Below are 20323 nucleotides of genomic sequence, written 5' to 3'. Positions count from 1 at the left end.
CTATGGACGGCAGGTGTTTCGTTTTTATGAACTGGGATAGAATGTAATGGTCATGTACATTTTGATTACTCACCTTACATCGAGTCTTCACGTAGTACGTGAAGACTCGATACTACATGAAGACTCGATGTTCAAATCTAATGCGTGAACGCCGTCAGAAGGGTACGGAATTGCGAGAAACAGACGTATACACTATAGACGGTGGGCGTTTCGCATTTACGAGCTGGGATAGGATTGTGAGGAATAAGGCGAGTACTTATGTTACTTTGTTCATCCTACGCAATACCGATCACATGCTATACATGGATATCTCACTGCCTTCTAGACACGGAAAGCTTCCATTATCTGGGTCTCTGCTCTCAAGAGCCCAAAACATCAGGAAAAGAGGGCACAATTTCTCTAAAAACAACAAGCATAAGAATATACCTTTGAACTCGAAAAATACGAGCATGTACTGACCTTCTTCAATCAGCTTTACAAGTGCTTGAACCCCATAAAGCAAGAGAATGTGCATATGATGTTGGGTGGGGAAACTATAGCTAAGTTTACGAGAAGGGAGAACAGTGCTCTGTATGAACTCTGTATTGTCGAAGGGTCAGCCGCGGCGCTCGTTATGAAGAACTAGAGGTTGTACCTAAATATGCCCCCATAGCCCAGCGGAAAGTATAGACAAGTCAATAAGCAAGTCAAAACAAGGTAAGTAATCAATAGGCTCAGAGTTCGATCCCCGCTAATAACAACTGTTCCATAATAATAAGACAACTAACTAGTAAGAAACGCACACATTACAATTGAGCTAGGAGCTCACTACAAATTTTCGATTCATTTACAATTATCTGGTACCTTATAATTTGTCCCTATGTATTATAGTACATTTCTCCTTGATTATAATTGGATTACAATTCGTTCCTGTGATTACCTGCCTTACCTGCCTTATAAGGCTTCCTGGGTTTTTCCGACATTCTCACGGGCATTCATGCAACAACAAGCACACGTAAACTAACCCTGCCTCGCGATTCGCGGAGTCGCGAACACTTCCCCACATCACTCGCCTTTATACCCATCCGTTTACTGTCTATACACTTCCGGTACCGCGTGTTTACGACCTTGTAAAGGAGGTAAGTGAACACTCAGAATTCAAATGAATCCAAAACTCATGCATATCTGACAGCTATCACGGGTGTCGTCTTTGAACGACGTTTCCACCACGCTTGGCCGACGGTCGATACGTCCGTTGGATCTTGGCAGGGCGGATTGGAGGCGATAACGTGGTGAAACTTTGAATTCAATCAAAGGTAAGTCCATGGATACTCGCATAAAGACAAAAACTAACGACTTACTTTCAAGATCAACAATGGACTCTTCACAACTCTTTCAAGGCGGGTAGGGTGTAGTTGGTGACGTCGTAAAGGCCGAAAGCGGGGAACGCACGTACACGAACCTTCAAAAAAGTAAGTAATCATGCCTGGGGTCTCGAAAGACTGAACATACCTTTTTGTTTTGGTCTTTTACAAGTTTCATCCGCTACCAATGTTATCCGACATGACCCACACGTAGATGACGCGTTTAGCGGATGACAATGCGTCGTCTCGAAGCATCGGAGACCCATGGCATGGTGGAAGGTGGCATGGGACCGATTGGCAGAGGACGATACGTCGTCTTGGGGCAGGGCATGGTTCAACAGCAGGAAGGCTTGACGACGAGCTGGAGGACTCGTATCGCCGGACGACGATATGTCGTCTTGGAGCCAGGATGGGTGCAGGACCTGGTGGAACGATTGGAAACGTTGAAGCGAGAGTTTGATATGTCCGACGTCCGTCAACAAACTTCGGCGACGGGTCAGTTCGTGCGATTCACCGTGTCAATCCGAGAGAACGAGGAGACCCCAGTTCCACAGAAAAAACTACGTACGATGATGTCCCTCCGCCAGCAGAGACCACACTTTCATCACTGCGCACCTTCTCTGTCACTTGCACTGTTGCAGCTGGCGCTGAGCGCTGAGCCCTCGAGCTTCAAATTTAGCCAATCATCTGAGGTACGCGAGGATGGCAGGGGTTTTGAGCCGAGTTGGAGTTGAGAACATGAGGAGGTTGGACCTCATGCACATGATCGGCAAAAGCCCTGGTAAGTTGTAACAACCCGATTTTCCACGAAAGAGTTGTTTTATCACCTCCTAGTGCACGGACGAACGCGAATATCCCTCGGCCTCAACCTTGATCGCCTCGAATTTTTGTTTGATGGGACGGGTGCGACTGGCGTTTTGTCCTCATGGCCCTTTGGCTGCGCTTCGGACGTCGTCGAAACCCGGAACGAGCGAGGCACCGAGGTAACGCAACGCATATATTCCTCAGAAAAGCGATGAAATCTCGTATGTATTTCTGCTGTCATAACAGATTGGAATCTCCGAGTCGGTTCATCTGCGGCCCCGCAAATTTCTCATGGATAGGTTGGGAACTACATAATAAGGTCAAACATCTCTATCCTGGTCGCAATCTTCTTCTTCCTGGAAGCGACTTTGCCACCATGAGCGCCGTCGCAAACGATCCTCAGGGTGATGCTACCGACGCCCCCATCCAGGAGCCAGAGAGAAAAAAGAGGCAGTATAAGGATTTTGGCCATGACGACGAGAAAGCAACTCGTGATTCGTTGATTTTATTCAACTTGTTCTATGCGGTTCTGACGCGCGTATAGACGTCAAGGTCGATATGTCCACGGTACGTCTTCAATGTGTTTAATCTTGCTTGGCTCATACGAACGTGCGTCCCTGCAGATCGAACTAAAGGCAGAGGATTTGTACGACAAGGAAAAAGTTGACTTGGAAACTATCGTTATCGACGATGTCTTCAAGCTCTTGCAGTGCACTGCGGAGGGGTTGAACCATGAGGAGGCTCAACGACGACTCGAGCTATTTGGCCCCAACAAACTGGAATCTGAGGAACAGAATCCATTCCTTCAGGTTACTAGTCTTTTAGTTTCTCTAGGCGCACGTTTCTGATTAATTCTGCTCAGTTCTTGAGTTTTATGTGGAACCCCCTGTCATGGGTGATGGAAGCCGCCGCGCTCGTCGCTATCGTACTTTCAAACGGTCAGGCCAAACCCCCTGACTGGCCTGATTTTGTCGGTATTGTTCTCTTCCTATCCATCAACTCTGCCATTGGTTTCTACGAAGAACGTAACGCTGGAAATGCCGTCAAGGCTCTTATGGACTCCTTGGCACCTAAAGCCAAGGTTAGACGCGACGGCCAATGGTCAGAAATCGAATCGTCCATTCTCGTCCCTGGGGATATGGTGTCATTCAAAATCGGTGATATCGTCCCAGCCGATTGTCGTCTGACGGAGGCCATCAATGTTTCTATTGATCAGGCCGCTTTGACGGGTGAGTCACTGCCTCAGTCCAAGAAAACGGGCGACCAGTGCTTTTCGTGAGTCTATAATGTTTTCGGAGCACATTGTTCAGCGTCTGACGTCTTTTTTTTCAGGGGATCCACGTGCAAGCAGGGTGAAGCTGAGGGAGTGGTTATCTCCACTGGCCCCAACACCTTCTTTGGTCGTGCTGCCTCGCTCGTAGGCCAGGATGATGACACCACTGGTCACTTGCAGAAGATTTTGGCTCAAATTGGATCTTTCTGTCTTGTCACCATTGGTGTCTTCGTCATTGCGGAAATCATTGTCTTGTACGCTGGCTTCAGGTACAGGTACCGCGATGGTCTCGACAACATCCTCGTTCTTCTCATCGGTGGTATCCCCATTGCCATGCCCACCGTCCTCTCAGTCACCCTCGCCGTCGGTGCTCAGCAATTAGCCAAGTACAAGGCCATTGTTACACGCATCACCGCCATTGAAGAGTTGGCCGGTGTTACTATCCTGTGCTCTGATAAGACCGGAACTTTGACCACCAACAAGCTCACCATCGACCGCAACACTATACAGACATACGGCCCCTTCTCTGCGGAGGATGTTATACTCCTTTCCGCTTACGCCTCGCGTGTGGAGAATCAGGACGCCATTGACACATCCGTCGTTCAAGCGCTCGGAGATACAGCCCGTGCTCGTGCCGGAATCAAACTGCTCGACTTCAAGCCGTTCAACCCCGTCGACAAGCGTACCGAGATCACATACCGTGAAGAGTCGACAGGCAAACTTAAGCGTGTCACCAAGGGTATGACGGCCATCATCATCGAACTTTGCACGCGCAACAAGACCGAGGAGCTGGAGGAGAGGTTGGAGAAGGACGTAGAAGACTTTGCTATCCGCGGTCTCCGTGCCCTGGCCGTCGCTTACGAGGAATTGGACGGTGATGATCATGAGGCTGAGGGTAACGGGTTTGAGCTGATTGGTCTCCTGGCTATCTTTGATCCTCCCCGTGGTGATACTAAGCAAACCATTGATGATGCACTGGCTCTTGGTGTTCGCGTCAAAATGGTCACTGGTGATCAACTTGCTATCGCCAAAGAAACCGGCCGCCGTCTTGGGTTGGGAGACCACATGTACCCTGCGAAGGTGTTGAAGGACGGCCCAGCCCCCGGAAGCAAGTTCAACAACCTTGATGAGATGATTGTGGATGCTGATGGGTTCGCTGGTGTGTTCCCTGAGCACAAGTACGAAATTGTCAAGCGGTTACAAGGGCTTGGGCATTTGTGCGCGATGACGGGTGATGGTGCCAACGACGCCCCTGCTCTGTCTCGTGCCAATGTCGGTATCGCTGTGGAAGGTGCAACGGACGCTGCTCGTGGTGCTGCTGATATCGTGCTCACTGAACCGGGTCTTTCCACCATCGTCCACGCCATCCGCCAATCCCGTATTATCTTCCAACGTATGAGGAACTACTCGATCTACGCGTGCGCCGTCACCATCCGTATCGTTGTGTGTTTCGCCATCCTGTCATTTGTGTACAAGTTCAACTTCCCGCCGTTTATGATTCTGATCATTGCACTCCTCAATGATGGGACTATCATGACACTTTCGGTTGATCGTGTGCTTCCTTCTCTGACGCCGGATAGTTGGGATTTGGTTGAGATTTTCTCGTACGCTTTTGCTTATGGTATTTACCTCACTGCGTCCACGTAAGTTCGTCATACCCAACTTATCAATTTCACGGCTGACATTTTCGAACACTAGCATTGCCCTCGTCTGCATCATCATCGAGACCAACTTCTTCCAAGACAAGTTCGGCGTCTCCCTCGACACCGCACCTCCTATCTCGCACAACGACCCCAAGCTGCACATGATTGTCTACCTTCAAGTTGCTATCATCTCACAAGCCCTCATCTTCGTCACCCGTTCGCACGGTTTCTTCTTCATGGAGCGGCCCTCTACAGCACTCAAGGGCGCGTTCTGCTTTGCCCAATTCATCTCGTCCATCATTGCTGCGTACGGTGACATGGGCTTCACTAAGATCAAGGCTATCTCTGGTGGTTGGATCGGCATTGTTTGGATCTGGGTGGGTATCTTTTCTCCAGTCACGCGTTAACCTTATCCTGACATATCGTATATATAGAACATCATCTGGTTCATCCCTCTGGACTGGGTTAAATTTGGAATGAAAGCCACTGTTATCAAGGCTATCCGCAAGCGTCGTGAGCGCATTGCCCAAGAAGTGGCTGCCACCGGCGTCCCACTCACCCGCACCCAATCGCGCGCCGCGTCCATCCACGAATCGCTCTACTCGAATCGTGTGTCGTTCATCAAGCGTGCGGCACGTAAAGTGGGCTTTGGCGGAAAGATCTCGGCGAAGCCTGAGGAGCTGCACCGATTCAGCTCTATTCAAGCCCAGAGAGTTGGCCAGACGCTCGCGAGGAATCCGAGTAGGATTGGTGGGACGGCCCCTGTATAGTTTTCCTTCTTTTGACGAGCATAATAATCCCTATAGACGGAAGAATCGAATCCAATTGCTTATAAACCATGGGAAAAAAAACCGAAAAATACAGTCACCCACCATACCGAACATAATTCAGGCAACTACGGGACAAGGGCGGAGGGACCGAAGGGATCTTGGAGCATGGCGACCCTTCGACAGAACTGCGAATGAGAGCTGGAGAAATTTGAATGGCTCAGGACTAGCTTATGGACTCAGGGAATAGAGTACAAAATGAACAAATTAGTGAAGAGAACTGAGAAGAAGTGAACGTGGTTTTAGGCGGGGAAGCTCAGCTTCCTATTCCTCCCCAGATTCATGCGCGTTTTCCCCGCTGAGATTCACACCTTTCTAATCCTTCGTTCCACCTTCTTCGTTGCCTCTTCCTGACCATAACTTACAGCCCGCTTCCCATTCCCGCCCTTTGACTGAACGCAAGCAAAGTTAACCACCCGGACATTCTCCGCTAAACAGAGGAGATTACAGAGGGAAATACCGTGACTCAGTTCATCTCCCTTTAAGCCCATAAGTTCCTTTGAAGGGTGTTCCTTCCTTCCTTCTTTTTGCCCTGCGTTGACGGAGTCCATTTCTCGTATCACCACTTAATTTTCTACCTCCCTCGCATTCTACCCCTCCCGCCATTTATTCCATTCTTTTTTTACACCTTTCATTCAGAGCCGACTCGTCTCCCGACGGGTTTCCGTTTGTTTTGCTCCGACCGACTCCACAGCGCATTATCCTTTGCTTTTCTTTCTTTCTTTCTTCCCTTCCCTTCATAACGCTTTCCTCTTCCTAATTAACGCTGTTCCTACGCGCCCCCAACACAGTGACAGTGCCTGGGTTTAATTACCCTCCCGTTTCGAAAACGTCTGGTTCCTCCCTCACCCAGGTGCCATTGGTGTGGTCCTCCCGCTTTGCTTCCTTCCGTTAAAAGAGTGGTGCGGTCATCGCGCATCCATTGTGTCATCATTCCCTTTTCTGAGGTTCTTCTCCATGTTTCTTTTTGTCCCTTTTGATCGATATACTCAAGCTTCTGTTGAATGAGCGCATAACCTTCCGACACTCTCCAGCAGTGTGCTATCGAGCCAGGTTGAACGAGGAAAACAGCGGAGAGTCATGGATTCACCCAGAAGCTGAAAACTCTCCCAGCGTACATTCACATGTCCATACGGTCCTGGAACGTGAAGAGAAATAGAGGTTGCAAAAAAGCTGATATAAAGATGGAAGGCATACAATCAAAAATGCATGGCCATACTACAAGTTTTTTGTCATAATAGGACTCATTACCATGCCCTTTAATCCCTGGGTCCGCCTCTTCCAACACCAGCGAATTGGGGCCTGAAGTTATCAGGGGCACCACCCTCCTTCTTACGATAGCCATCGAGGCTGCCATGGGGAGCACGGTAGGCATCCTCTCCTCCTCCAGGGCGAACAGTGGCGGGGCGTGGGGGACGTGCAGCCTTTTTGTGAGTAGCGGGCACAATTTCGGCAGGGAGGTGGAGCCTGGAGCCGTTGGCGTTAGAAGGGCAAGTCATTGCAAAGAGAAAACGCACCATTCACGGAGATACTCCACAACCTCAGGGGTAAGAACATAGTAGTACTGCCACGAGAATTGGGTCTTGACGTAACCCCGGGAGGTCAAACTCTGTAGAGCCTTGACGACCTGGAGATTGGGTACATCGAGCTCTTCGTGCTTCGGTGCGTTGAAGTCTTTTTTTTCGCAACTAGGACACCCTCTATATTCCCAACGAGGTTTTAGAAGGCGGAAAGGCATTGAAAGATCAAGACGCACCCTTGAAGAGGTTCTCGTAGATGACGCGCCTATTCTATTTCGACATGATCATGCTGGGTAGGGCTGCGCACCGTCCGTTTGACGGGGACGGCCGTAAATTTGCACTTCGAAAGCCACAACGGGAAGGGACGGATAAAAAACGGCCGCAAACGGGTTGGACGGCCGTTTTACCCACCTGTCAATGTAATTCATTTTTTTCATTCTTTTTCGGTACCTGGAAGACATAAAAAGAAATGTTGTGCACAAATAACAAAGATTTGCACCTTCAAACGGCAGATTGCAAGCACGAAGTGTGAACAGACATTTCGCGGGATTGCAATTTTGATGAGTCAGCACCATTTTGCCTGTCTCTGATTATTTTTGAGCTGCATTTGAACCACATGTAGCATGGATAGAGCTTTACAAAATTTAAATATTAAAGACTTAAGAACATAGTCAAAAGATTGTACAGCTAAGTGCGAGTAAATAACAGAATGTGACCATGACCCGTCTGACGGCCGTTACAGTCGTCAACTGACGGATGAAAACGGGTGTTCTGCAGGCCCAAACGGAGACGGGAAATTGCCCGTCAGTCCCGTCTGTCGACCCGTCTATGACGGGGACGGTGCGCAGCCCTAATGCTGGGCAGGTGGGTTTATTGAGGCAGAAGCTGAAGCCATATCATCAAATTCAACGCCATTCCCAACGAGAGTGTTGAAGGACGTACTGCGAAGCTTGCATCGCACTTGTTTCCGGCTGTGAAAAGGATGGTCAGATATCATCCAAACGGAAAATGGCCAATCCAGCCCACCGCACCCCGCAAAACGGCGTAAAATGAGCGTTCATGGGTTCTAAGGGGCGATTGGCAAAGAATTAGCTACTTACATGGTGGATTTTGAGGATGGCCTTGGAGGATTCTTGACTGACGTTGACGACGATGGGCAGAAATCGGAAAGTTAGTGTACACTAACTCACAATAAAGAATGTCACATGATTTCTTTTACAGAGTTGGCACCATAACACAAGAACCAAACATTTTGAGAACTATGCTGTGGTGTATGAAACATAGCCAAGATGGTGTAGATTGTACATACCAAGTCTGGGGATGAACAATTGAAAACTCAGGATAAGGCAGGGAATTGACTGTGACAAGTGCCAAAAATGGGATGTAACAAAGTGGGAAATTCTGAATGACTGCAATCTACTGAAAGCAATTCACAACTTGAGGAAGAGATATTTTGAACACTGGGTCTCCCTGCTATTGTTATGAGCTTCATAAGGTTTCTGGGCCAGAAATTTTATATCCTCCTCTAAAAGGTAGATTTGAACTTGTTTTCCATTTTATGTATTTTTCACTCAATATATTTGTTGGATTGAGGTAAAATGACTCCCAATCAATGTTTGTAGTGTGTATAATACAAAATGTAGGTAGAAATGTCAAAATGAACATTGCATGATGTCTGTAGAAGCTAATTTTCAGAGTTTTTCTGGAAGTAAATAGTGTTTGGAAGTCCGGTCTTGTGACTGGAAAAAGACCGTAACCAGACCGGACCAAGACCGCAAAAGACCGGACCTGCGGTTATGGTCTTTTATTTTTGGGATGTAAAGACCGCAAAAAAACCGGTTAACGTGAACCGGTCTTCACCGGTTTGGACCGGTCTTTTGTAGCCCCTTGAATACCCTTTAAAACGCACCCAAGAACGTACGATTTGGTAAAAAAACGAGAGAGATATGAATTAAAATGTAAATTACTTTTGGGAATAATAGATGTACCAGACTTATTTTATAGAAGCACCAATTCCTAACGGAACTTGACGTTCTTGGGCTCGTTTTGAAGCTAATAGAGATGTTAATAAATTTACCGATTTATAATTTTAAAATATTAGCCTAAAGACCGGTCATAAACCGGTTAAAACCGATGCAGACCGAAGCCGGTCTATAGACCGCAAAAAGACCGCAGACCGCAGTTTTTTGCGGTCCGGTCTGGTCTTTTGACTTCTGGGGAAAAGGCAGACCGGTTACGGTTACGGTTACGGTTAATGCCCCTGGGTATCAAAAAACCGGACCGAACCGGACTTTCAAACACTAGAAGTAAACAAGTATCTACAACATTGGTCTTTCTTTTCTGAAAGAAGAAAAAATGCTACCATCCTTTTGAATTGATCCATGGAGGCTAAGGATGTCTTTTAAACAATGCCTGAGATATAGCATCATAGCAAATAAATTTGCACTAGGTATAACTTGAAAAGTCCACAATAAAAGTACATTTTGCATAGAGCAAGAAAGGTGTGGTGTCTCAGATCCTTGTATAAATAGGACTTCTGTTTATTTCTTTGGGATAGTGTTACTAGGCATGAGAAGTGCCTTGTGAAATATTTTTACTCCCAATTCACTAAGAAAAATGTCAAGGATTGATCCAGGATGATTGCTCTATGCATAATGTACTTTTATTGTGGACTTTTCAAGTTATACCCAGTGCAAATTTATTTGCTATGATGCTATATCTCAGGCATTGTTTAAAAGACATCCTTAGTCTCCATGGATCAATTCAAAAGGATGGTAGCATTTTTTCTTCTTTCAGAAAAGAAGGACCAATGTTGTAGATACTTGTTTACTTCCAGAAAAACTCTGAAAATTAGCTTCTACAGACATCATGCAATGTTCATTTTGACATTTCTACCTACATTTTGTATTATACACACTACAAACATTGATTGGGAGTCATTTTACCTCAATCCAACAAATATATTGAGTGAAAAATACACAAAATGGAAAACAAGTTCAAATCTACCTTTTAGAGGAGGATATAAAATTTCTGGCCCAGAAACCTTATGAAGCTCATAACAATAGCAGGGAGACCCAGTGTTCAAAATATCTCTTCCTCAAGTTGTGAATTGCTTTCAGTAGATTGCAGTCATTCAGAATTTCCCACTTTGTTACATCCCATTTTTGGCACTTGTCACAGTCAATTCCCTGCCTTATCCTGAGTTTTCAATTGTTCATCCCCAGACTTGGTATGTACAATCTACACCATCTTGGCTATGTTTCATACACCACAGCATAGTTCTCAAAATGTTTGGTTCTTGTGTTATGGTGCCAACTCTGTAAAAGAAATCATGTGACATTCTTTATTGTGAGTTAGTGTAAGTTTGCAATTGTTTGCCAATCAACACGAGTTGCTTTCGACCCCACAAGTGAGCCAGGAGCTTGGGTACATGGGCCTGGTTCTGTAAACGTTGGAATGAGTGACTTCAACGCTCTTCAATGCAGGCGCCTTTCGGGGATTTGCGACTGGACACACCACCTTTGAACCGAACATTGGAAGTATGTCATATGTAATAATATGTAGATGTCCCAATTCCGATTAGTCCTATTCCACGTCTCAATTCTGCACTCCAAGGCTCCAGCTGAATCTCGATACCGCGACACCAAAGTAAATACTAAAAATGAGTACAAATTTTCAGGCACAATCTCAGAGGCACCCAAAAATTAATCCACCACTCTGGGCTCGTCATCTGTCACGGTGTTATGGAAGATAAGAGTCGGAAGCTTGTCAGGCTGCCCACATTCTTCTTCGAAAGGAAGATAATATGCCTCTCAAAGATTAAGAATCAGGCAGCAGCCTAAAACTCTCAAGAATAATTGGGGTAAGCCGTTGGCGACTGGCATGTAATAATGCTGTGAAAAGATGAGCAGGAAGAATATCTAAATGTCTGATGCCTTACCGTTGGTCGAGCCCACCCCATGATACTGAAGATCCCTACGAAAAAAGCGCTATTTCAAGGGTTGAGCATGACGCACGCATTGAAATGTTTCTTACATCATGGGAAACAGAATACTGTCACGCAGCAGGATTGAATGTAAAGGAAATCTGTTTAATGAGGGGAGTGATCTTGTTTCCTTGAAGTAGCTTAAGCCAGCTTGTAATCCCATCAGCAGGATTAGCAGCTCAAGCACAAATATTGGCGTCCACGATATTAAATACCAGCTTGGAGAAAATACTAGGCATACGGGGATGTTTCCTTGAGAAAAAGGAAGACCCAAGGAAGAAGGGGGAGGGAGGCCTGAGGGAGGATGATCTGGAGGACCGCCTGAAGGAGGAGGACCTGGAGGACCACCTGAAGGAGGAGGGCCTGGAGGACATGGAGAGGAAGGGCCCGAGGAAGTAGGAGCATTAGATCCACCATGAGCTGGATAAAATGAGGATAAGTAATCAATATGACTTATTTCATAAAAAAAATTACAGGGGAGGTCACACAAGTAAAGCGTGTCGGTCACCACCATCGAGATTATTTCAAGGGCAAATAGGATAGACATCCAAATTGTTACCTTTCTTGAATTCTTGTACAGGCAACAGATTCGATATAGCATAATGGCTGGGTTGGTCATTGACTCAAGTCAGTCAGTGATAATGGTAGTATGCCTGCTACGAACCTTGCATCAACCAAATCACAACATGGGATCCCCATCCTTGAACCTTTGACGCAATATTACCTGCAGGTTATCAGCCCGTTGGCGTTATTCTTGAGAGTGGTATTCACGTACATCTAAGCAATTGTATGAGTTGAAGCTAATTGTCATGCAGAGGAAGAAGTCTAGACTCACTGCTGAGACACATTCTTTGCAAGGAAAACAGGAAGTGGTAAGTATTGAAGTTAAACATTAAGGGGTAGAGTAAATTTCGAAGTCACGTCCTGGGGGGAAAATTGAAGTATCAAAACTTGAACGAAACAATTAGCTTAACAGCTCTAAGTTGAGAAATGATATTCCCCACCTCTCGCCAAGTATCTAACAACGCCTTTGAGCAAAACATAATTATAATAATGGAAATGTCAGAATTTTCGCGTACAAGGGAATGGCTTTGCCTAAGTATCAATTCTGAAAACACGACCGTTCATGAAATCAATACCCAAAGCTCAGGTACGAAAAATGTACAATTATGAAGAAGACATTCACAGCAGACCATTTTTTCTTCTGTGAACACAATCAATAGCAGGTCTCACCCCCGCATTTAACCATACCCAGATGAGCTCGACCTAGTAGTGACAAGGTAAGAGAAGGTCAGGCGCCAGTAGCAAGTAAACCTCACCTCTATGTCCAATGTTATGACTAGAATACCCAACTGTTAGCGTTCGTTTGAGAAGGAATTCCTAAAGAACTGACCGTGGTCATAAAGAACTGCAGCCATGATCACGACTGATTCGGAAAAGCTATTAGCAATGGAAGCAACATGTTGCTTGATGAATGTAAGTACCTTGGAAGTATGTGTGGCACTGTGCCTGTTGGGTAAGGCTGGCGAAGCTGGATCCAAGCATTCCATCCATATGGATGTAAGAGGGAGAAGGAAAGTGATAATGACCACTCTCAACGTGGACGTTTTGAATGCCCACAAACAAATGCTCACTGTGACAGACCTCGATTTCCATCAATACATACTTAGGGTCATCCGAGTCAAATTTCAATGGGGAGAAGATTTTCGGGTAGTGCCACAGATCCTCAAGGTTTTTAGACCCTTATCTGGCTCTTACAAGGGGTGGGAAAAAAGATTATTGTGCCGACCTCCTGACTCCTACTCTCCAGCGACTACTTGGCGACTACTCCACCAGAGTGAAGTTACCAGATGATACTTCATCTCATAAATAACATCCACATGTTTCTTAAGGCGATTCCACACAGATTGAAAACTGTATCAAGTCAGACGAGAATCGAATATTTGACTTGCGAAGTCAGGCACAGGATCAAGGGATCTCCCTGCAACTCCCTGCAACTCCCCACTCGTGATTTGAACAAGAAAATTGATTTCAAACCTAGACACAAAAACAGTGACTTCCTGAATCAATATAAAGATTCAGGTCGCTTTACTTTTCATGTGGGAAATCCTCCTCCATAGTGACACTGCCTACTAATTCTACATGATCTACGTCCTCTTCATTCAGTTTACAAGTAGATTTGACATGGACGAGTGTCACGACTGATGTTTGACATGACGGGGCTGGTCTCGTTGTCTTTCGAAGTGAAGTTGTCAGTGACGACACGTCAGCAGTCGTCACTGGCAGTAGAAACAAAAGTCGGGTCAAGTCATCCACCGACCATTGACCACCGACCATTGAGTAGCTGTTGCAGTCGATCTCATGCGCCGGGGCTGGCCTTTCAAGTTTCAAGGGTCGTTCTGCAAAGATCGTGATCAGGCAACACCACAGTGGGAGTCGCTGAACATCAAGCTGAAAAATTGGTTATTGTCAAAATGTCAGGGTGCTCAGCGCTCAGCCTCAGCAGGCCTCAGAGGCCCTAATTCCATATAAAAATAGATCTGAATTGATACTCACCATGGTAATTTGGTAAAGGTTCAAGAGTGGACAAACTTGGACCTACATGAAGGAAGGTGCAGATGGAATTTCCAAATTCTCTGCGATAATCATCGGATTTGTAACTCTCCGTTCAGATGCTACTACGTATCTGCGAACGCACGTCAACAAACCACAGGTGTTTACAGGACTGATAATTACACACAGAATGAATCCTTCTGCAAAATATCAATTCTATAAATTTAATTTTCTTCCAAGTTCAATATTCAGAAGCAGACGACATACAATGCAAGTACGATGGTGAAAAGAATTTTCACAATGGACTTAGCAATAAATTCAGATGCCGTACCAGATAACCTTATATCCTCGGACACATCGGTAAGATCAGTGTTTGGCCAAGATGAATTGACGATTGTGGCAACTGACGTCGCAAATAGTTCCATATGAGGGAGATCAACTGTCATCACCCTCATCATAGGAGTTGCCTATGGGAGACTAGCAAATAGTGAGTAAACGAGTGATTTATGAAGTTTATGAAGAATTTTACAGTGATCATATAGAGCCACCACTGCTGCAACTGCCACTGAGAAGCTTTCAGTGGAATATGGGTGATAACGGTTCACTTATGTTTGAAGTACTTACATTGCACACTGGGTACCATACACAAGATGTGCTCCCCAGAGTGGATAGTTGGGGAAGAATGGTAGTGATCGCTTTACAACCTGCTAGATATTTAGGCACGACAGTGCCCCAAAGGCCCCTGTGATTAGTGTTTGAAAGTCCGGTTTGGTCCGGTTTTTTTATACCCAGGGGCATTAACCGTAACCGTAACCGGTCTGCCTTTTCCCCAGAAGTCAAAAGACCAGACCGGACCGCAAAAAACCGCGGTCTGCGGTCTTTTTGCAGTCTATAGACTGGTTTCGGTCTGCATCGGTTTTAACCGGTTTATGACCGGTCTTTAGGCTAATATTTTAAAATTATGAATCGGTAAATTTATTAACATCGCTATTAGCTTCAAAACGAGCCCAAGAACGTCAAGTTCCGTTAGGAATTGTTACTTCTATAAAATAAGTCTGGTACATCTATTATTCCCAAAAGTAAATTACATTTTAATTCATATCTCTCTCGTTTTTTTACCAAATCGTACGTTCTTGGGTGCGTTTTAAAGGGTATTTAAGGGGCTACAAAAAACCGGTCCAAACCGGTCAAGACCGGTTCACGTTAACCGGTTTTTTTGCGGTCTTTACATTTCAAAAATAAAAGACCGTAACCGCAGGTCCGGTCTTTTGCGGTCTTGGTCCGGTCTGGTTACGGTCTTTTTCCAGTCACGAGACCGGACTTCCAAACACTAGGAGGTACTGAGAACCGGGGGTAGCGAGATAGGCTGGGTAGGTTTGAAAAACAGTATCTTTGATGATGGGTGTACCGGAATTTGCATCGTGAGTAGTTGACAAAGGGTAAAATGGGCAAGAGGCATTGCAAATGAGTGAGAGGAGTACTGGGTGTATATTGAGGGTGTTCATAGCTGAGCATGGCTGCGGATGCCTTTCACTATCCGAACCCAACGTGTTGCGTCTCATTGATTAGCGCTCTCACATGACTCAAACGTGGGAATAAAGGGCATCAATTTTTTACTACGGTTTGATGGGCGCGATTGAATGCAGACTAGCCCATAGGCATATTCAAGTTGGGTCATTCCACAAGCTGTTCTTCAGTATATCATGAGTATGTTTATAAGCTGGAGAGTAGAAGACGTTTCAGGAGGATTGTTGAAGGATTAGGGCAGGGAATCAGGCAGCATTCTTCAGTTGTGTTTGTAAATATTATCTCTTGAATGCCTTGGCCTTTTGCTTTGTGAACATCCATGTGTCAGTGCCTGCAACGGGAACTCTTTCATTAGAGATTGCCTTTGACTCTTCGATGTCCATTGCCAAGAGTACTCTCTTGTTTTATCTCTGCATCGCCCTGCTAATGAGTTCTTAGTAGGGATTGTCACAGGTCAGGTGACCCGCAAGGGTTGCAGTCACGGGTATAGGTGGGTAAGGGTACGGGTATGCCTCAGCCAAACCCTGACATACCCATACCCTTGAAGTGGGTTCAACGGGTTTGTACTGCACAGCATGCACTGGCTCCACATTCCATGCTGTAATGATTATGTGTTCCGCACTGTAACAATTATGCGTTCCACACTGTAATGATTATGTGTTCCACACTGTAACAATTATGCGTTCCATGCTTAAACAATCATGTGCTCCGCTTAAACAATTATGTAGATTATCATATATACTCAGAGCTCAGTAATAATAAAAAAAGACGACCTTCACCCATCTTACTTCGCACACCATGCAAGAGTCAGCCTCTGATTCCACTCCCTTCCCAGGTCGCAAGCGTGTTGCTAGTAATTGCCTCCTCAATAACGCTGATCCATTATTGAGGAATAAAAAGGCCCATGCAGACGCCAAAGCCAGTCAGTTACTCACTGCCTTTTTTTCATCTATGTTTCCTAATATATTGGTTTAGATGCTGATGCCGTTTCTACTGGTCCGCCCACGCCACTCATGACTGCTGCGAAAGCGACCAAGCCTGCTGCAAAAAGAGCAGGAAATCCCCCCCAACCTCCTGCCATTCAACAAACAACAAGCTCCAAGAACTTAGCATCTTCTCAAGCATCAGTTGACGTTGAAGATGAGGATGAACGGACCTCCTCCATCCAACCAATCAATCCCCGCTATGTTCTTGAGAAGGCAGATGGTAGCGACGATGATGTGGATGACGAGATACCAGATCTGGTCGAAGCCAATGACTCCGACGATGATGATGATGATGTAGAGGAGGCTGAGGAGGGTGCAGAGGCTGAATTAAGTAAGTTGGGTTTTGCACGTCCTGTCTCCCAACCTGATTAATGATAGAACAGCTTCTAAACGAATGGAACTCACATATCTATGCATTCTTTGACCCCATTCCTGCAATCGAGTATGTTGATGGTCGTCGCACACATGTCTTCAGATGTAACATGAAGACCTGCACTCGCAAGGGTACGCATGGCCGATTTGTCCACCGATTCCTCGATAGTAAAGATGCAAAGTTGACAAGCAAGCTTTGGAGGCATGCAAAAGGTTGTTGGGGTGACGGCACTGTCGAGTCATCCAAAGGGGTGAATGTTGAAGCTGCACGGGAGATTACTGGTAGAGGAAAGTTATGTGATGGACCACTTACCACAGCGTTCGAGAGAATTGGTAAAGGGAAGATGACATTTAGTCATCATAAACATACTACGACCAAATTGATAACCTTCAGAAAGAAACAAACTCACTGATAGCCTATTACTTCATAGAGCCGAAATCGTCCGCTGGGTCGCGGAAAGCAATTGCCCATTCCAGATTGTCAACGATCATGGATTTCAGACCCTGATGAAGACTGGGAGACCCGAATATCATATCCCGTCTGCCAAAACCGTATCTCGGGATGTTAAAAACATGTTTACCCGTGTATGCCAGCGTGTTGCGAAAATGCTACAGGTCTGTCATATCAGCTCATAGTTATATCTTAAAAATTGACAACGTACCTTTCTAGGATCACGACGGAGCACTAAGTTTCGCTATGGATGCATGGACGTCGCCTAATCACAAGGTGTATGTAGCGGTCACCGTTCACTTCGAAAATGACGGTGTCCCTGTCTTGATGCTCCTTGACCTCGTTGAGGTACCTTGTTCCCACTCTGGTATCAACCTGGCAGCAGCATTCAACCAAATTCTTGAAGATTTTGGTATAAGTTAGGGACTGTCATGGATACACCCGGGTATTAACCATACCCAATCCACGGATTTTCCCACCCACAGATCAGATAAGGCACAGTACAGATATATCCGTGGGTAAAACGGCCTGAGTGGCTGAGGACATAGCTTCAGTTATATAAATGGGTGTATCTCATTCATTTCTCATCCGTTCTTTACAAAAAAAATTGTGTTATGAAGCGAAAATTCAGAAGAATTCATATTCAAACAAAATTCATTCATATATTATCTAAATTGAGTACATTAAAACTAAAGTTATACATATATCATAATTTGAGGTCTTTCCCCTCATATAATGCTGATGTGACTGAGCTTTGATCACAGAGTGTGTTTTGGGGTGTGTATTAGCATGCCTGGGCCACTCTGAAACTTGATATTTAGGTAGAGGTATTGAAAGAACAATTTTGGTGACATAAAGTGTTACAAAAAGCTATTCAAGAGGAAAAGAAATCATTGTCCATCTTTTTTTCAATCATTTTTGTAACTTTATTGAAGCCTGGGTAGAGGGGGGATTTAATCCAGGATCCAAGAGCCATTTCTGCTCTGAATGTTTGAGAGTTGATATTGTGCTGGGTGAAATTGATCTGACGGCGACCAGTGGAGAATGCTCGCTCTGCATCCACAGAAGTAGCTGCAACAATTGTTGAAAATAAAGGAAAATGAGTGTGAATAATGGTGCTTACCTGGGGCTGAGCAGAAATCAGAACCCATTCGTGAGAGTCGTGGTCGGGACTGTGATGCATTGTGCCAGTACATCATATAACCTCCCATTTCCTTGATTGTTTCCGTTGCTACCCTGGGTTCATCAAGGTAAGTTTGAATGTGGTCCTTAACAAACTGATTTTTTTTTGGTGCATATCGTGATCGCTTTGGCTAAAAATTCAATTCAATAACAGGATTTCAAAGATATTTTTACCAATTACCTTGTTTTCCTCCTCTCTCAGCTCATTCTCCTCTTCACCTGCATATACACTGTCCCAGTAATCACATACTATACTTTTTATGGACTTGATTTGTTGGAGGTCACGACCATGGTCTTGAAACCATTTGAGTTTGCGATCAGGACACATCACTGGTAAATATATAAAAAATAAATGTAGAGATCAAGTTGGATTCTTACCAATGGCGACTATGTAAATATCACAGGCTCCAGAAAAGGCAGAATACTTATCAACAAGAAGAACTGCAGCATGACAAGCAACCCGGACAACATTGGCAGGGTTGTTCTCCTGATCATCTCTTGCAGCAATCAGCCCTTCACGTAAGGTTTCTAGAGTTGGGAGAACATCCACAACAAGTGGTGTTTCTGCAACTGAGAAGATTTTTGTAATGTCACTAAAAAGCTGGTAAAGTGGAATATTTAGATTTCAATCTTGAATACTAAATAAAACATACCAGGAGAACCTCTTGCACATCAGAAGCAATTTCCCATTGTTCTTCTGTTAAACGATATGCTTGTAGTCCATTCGATGATACAGCTGTAAGTTGCTCAATAATGTCGCGGAAATAGAAATGAGCATCCAAGCATGCAAGATCATAATTCCACCGAGTTGGAACTCGTCGGGTGAGTGCCCTTCGCTGGCCATGTAACTCTTCATCTGCTGAAACCAACCTCTCAAACTTCTCTTTCAGAACAGCATTATCATGAACACGGCGAGCAAGGCCAGCAACCTGCATGATATTAAAAACTGCATAGGAGGTGGAAATGAAACTCACCTTTGGAAAAATCTGAAGAGCTACTTTTTCTTCTCCTGAGTCAATGATAATCCCATTGGCTTCCATTTGCTGAATTGCCTTCTCTCTCAATGTCTTTGCCACCTTTTCATTGTGTACTGTTTGCCCCTCATCATTCTCTGCTTCATCTTCCTCAACATCTGCCTCTTCAATGACTGCAATCTCCTCCTCATCCTCTGAATCATCACCCTGTTCAAGAACAATTTCCTCTCCTTCACTAAAATCCTCAACCTCTCCTGCTCGACGAAATCCTGCACCCACATTCTTTGTACTTGCAGCAACTTTGACACTCTTCTTTCGCTTTGGTTTTTTGAAGCGGACAGTACAAACCAAACTGATATTATGTAATGACTTTCCAAATTAGGAAATATGCGAACATCGTCATAAACAATGACAACACTAAGCTAGCCACTAACTCCAGTGGCCCAAAGAGCGTGGGAAACAGTTCCCAACCTAACTGCACACTGTGCCTGACATTAGGTGTGGCAGAAAAAAGTGTAACGCTTTTCCCAATTAGGAAATGGCCCAATTAGGAAATCATCAAAGCGGACACTACAAAATTTTAGCCTCACTTCAATCAAAGCTATTGGTAAATATATGTAAACAAACTTCGAAATGAGGGTTTTCTGCCTTCCTCTGCCTAAATAAAAATAGATTATGGTTCCTGATACCATGGTATGGTATGAGGGTGCATGGTATGGTATGGTATGGGAGTGTGATACCATGGTATGGTATGGTATGAGGGTGCAATACCATGGTATGGTATGGTATGGGAGTGTGATACCATGGTATGGTATGGTATGAGGGTGCTATACCATGGTATGGTATGGTATGGGAGTGCAATACCATGGTATGGTATGGTATG

General features: G+C 45.1%; 5 protein-coding genes across 5 annotated transcripts; 2 read left to right on the top strand and 3 right to left on the bottom strand.

Annotated features, from left to right (window-relative positions):
• Window positions 1–1573: 1573 nt before the first annotated feature.
• LACBIDRAFT_315238 (uncharacterized protein) lies at window positions 1574–2077 on the top strand (the record flags this gene model as incomplete). Its single annotated transcript, XM_001889561.1, has 1 exon — window positions 1574–2077. The coding sequence occupies one exon, from the start codon at window positions 1574–1576 to the stop codon at window positions 2075–2077; it is 504 nt and encodes a 167-aa protein (XP_001889596.1).
• A 446-nt stretch (window positions 2078–2523) lies between these two features.
• Window positions 2524–5906, top strand: LACBIDRAFT_315237 (plasma membrane H+-transporting ATPase; the record flags this gene model as incomplete). Its single annotated transcript, XM_001889560.1, has 7 exons — window positions 2524–2638; window positions 2692–2714; window positions 2771–2956; window positions 3010–3422; window positions 3480–5063; window positions 5119–5440; window positions 5498–5906. The coding sequence occupies 7 exons, from the start codon at window positions 2524–2526 to the stop codon at window positions 5831–5833; spliced, it is 2979 nt and encodes a 992-aa protein (XP_001889595.1). The 3' UTR covers window positions 5834–5906.
• Window positions 5907–7149: 1243 nt separating this feature from the next.
• On the bottom strand, window positions 7150–7680 carry LACBIDRAFT_255993 (40S ribosomal protein S10; the record flags this gene model as incomplete). Its single annotated transcript, XM_001889528.1, has 3 exons — window positions 7150–7357; window positions 7408–7588; window positions 7647–7680. Coding segments are annotated over 3 exons (423 nt in total), but the record flags the coding sequence as incomplete, so codon positions are not given.
• A 4897-nt stretch (window positions 7681–12577) lies between these two features.
• On the bottom strand, window positions 12578–12949 carry LACBIDRAFT_315235 (uncharacterized protein; the record flags this gene model as incomplete). Its single annotated transcript, XM_001889527.1, has 4 exons — window positions 12578–12661; window positions 12715–12734; window positions 12789–12821; window positions 12880–12949. The coding sequence occupies 4 exons, from the start codon at window positions 12947–12949 to the stop codon at window positions 12578–12580; spliced, it is 207 nt and encodes a 68-aa protein (XP_001889562.1).
• A 1434-nt stretch (window positions 12950–14383) lies between these two features.
• LACBIDRAFT_315234 (uncharacterized protein) lies at window positions 14384–15037 on the bottom strand (the record flags this gene model as incomplete). The annotated part of the gene is made up of 3 exons (XM_001889526.1): window positions 14573–15037; window positions 14478–14513; window positions 14384–14425 (listed from the first exon to the last, which is right to left on the bottom strand). Exons 1-3 carry the CDS (start codon window positions 14744–14746, stop codon window positions 14384–14386), a joined length of 252 nt encoding a protein of 83 aa, XP_001889561.1. The 5' UTR covers window positions 14747–15037.
• Between the last annotated feature and the right edge of the window lie 5286 nt (window positions 15038–20323).

Source organism: Laccaria bicolor, genomic scaffold, assembly GCF_000143565.1.
Source record: "Laccaria bicolor S238N-H82 LACBIscaffold_69 genomic scaffold, whole genome shotgun sequence".
In the NCBI taxonomy this organism is placed as follows: domain Eukaryota; kingdom Fungi; phylum Basidiomycota; class Agaricomycetes; order Agaricales; family Hydnangiaceae; genus Laccaria; species Laccaria bicolor.
The sequence above is the reverse complement of the archived record's forward strand: the minus strand, read 5'-3'. Positions and strand labels throughout refer to the sequence as shown.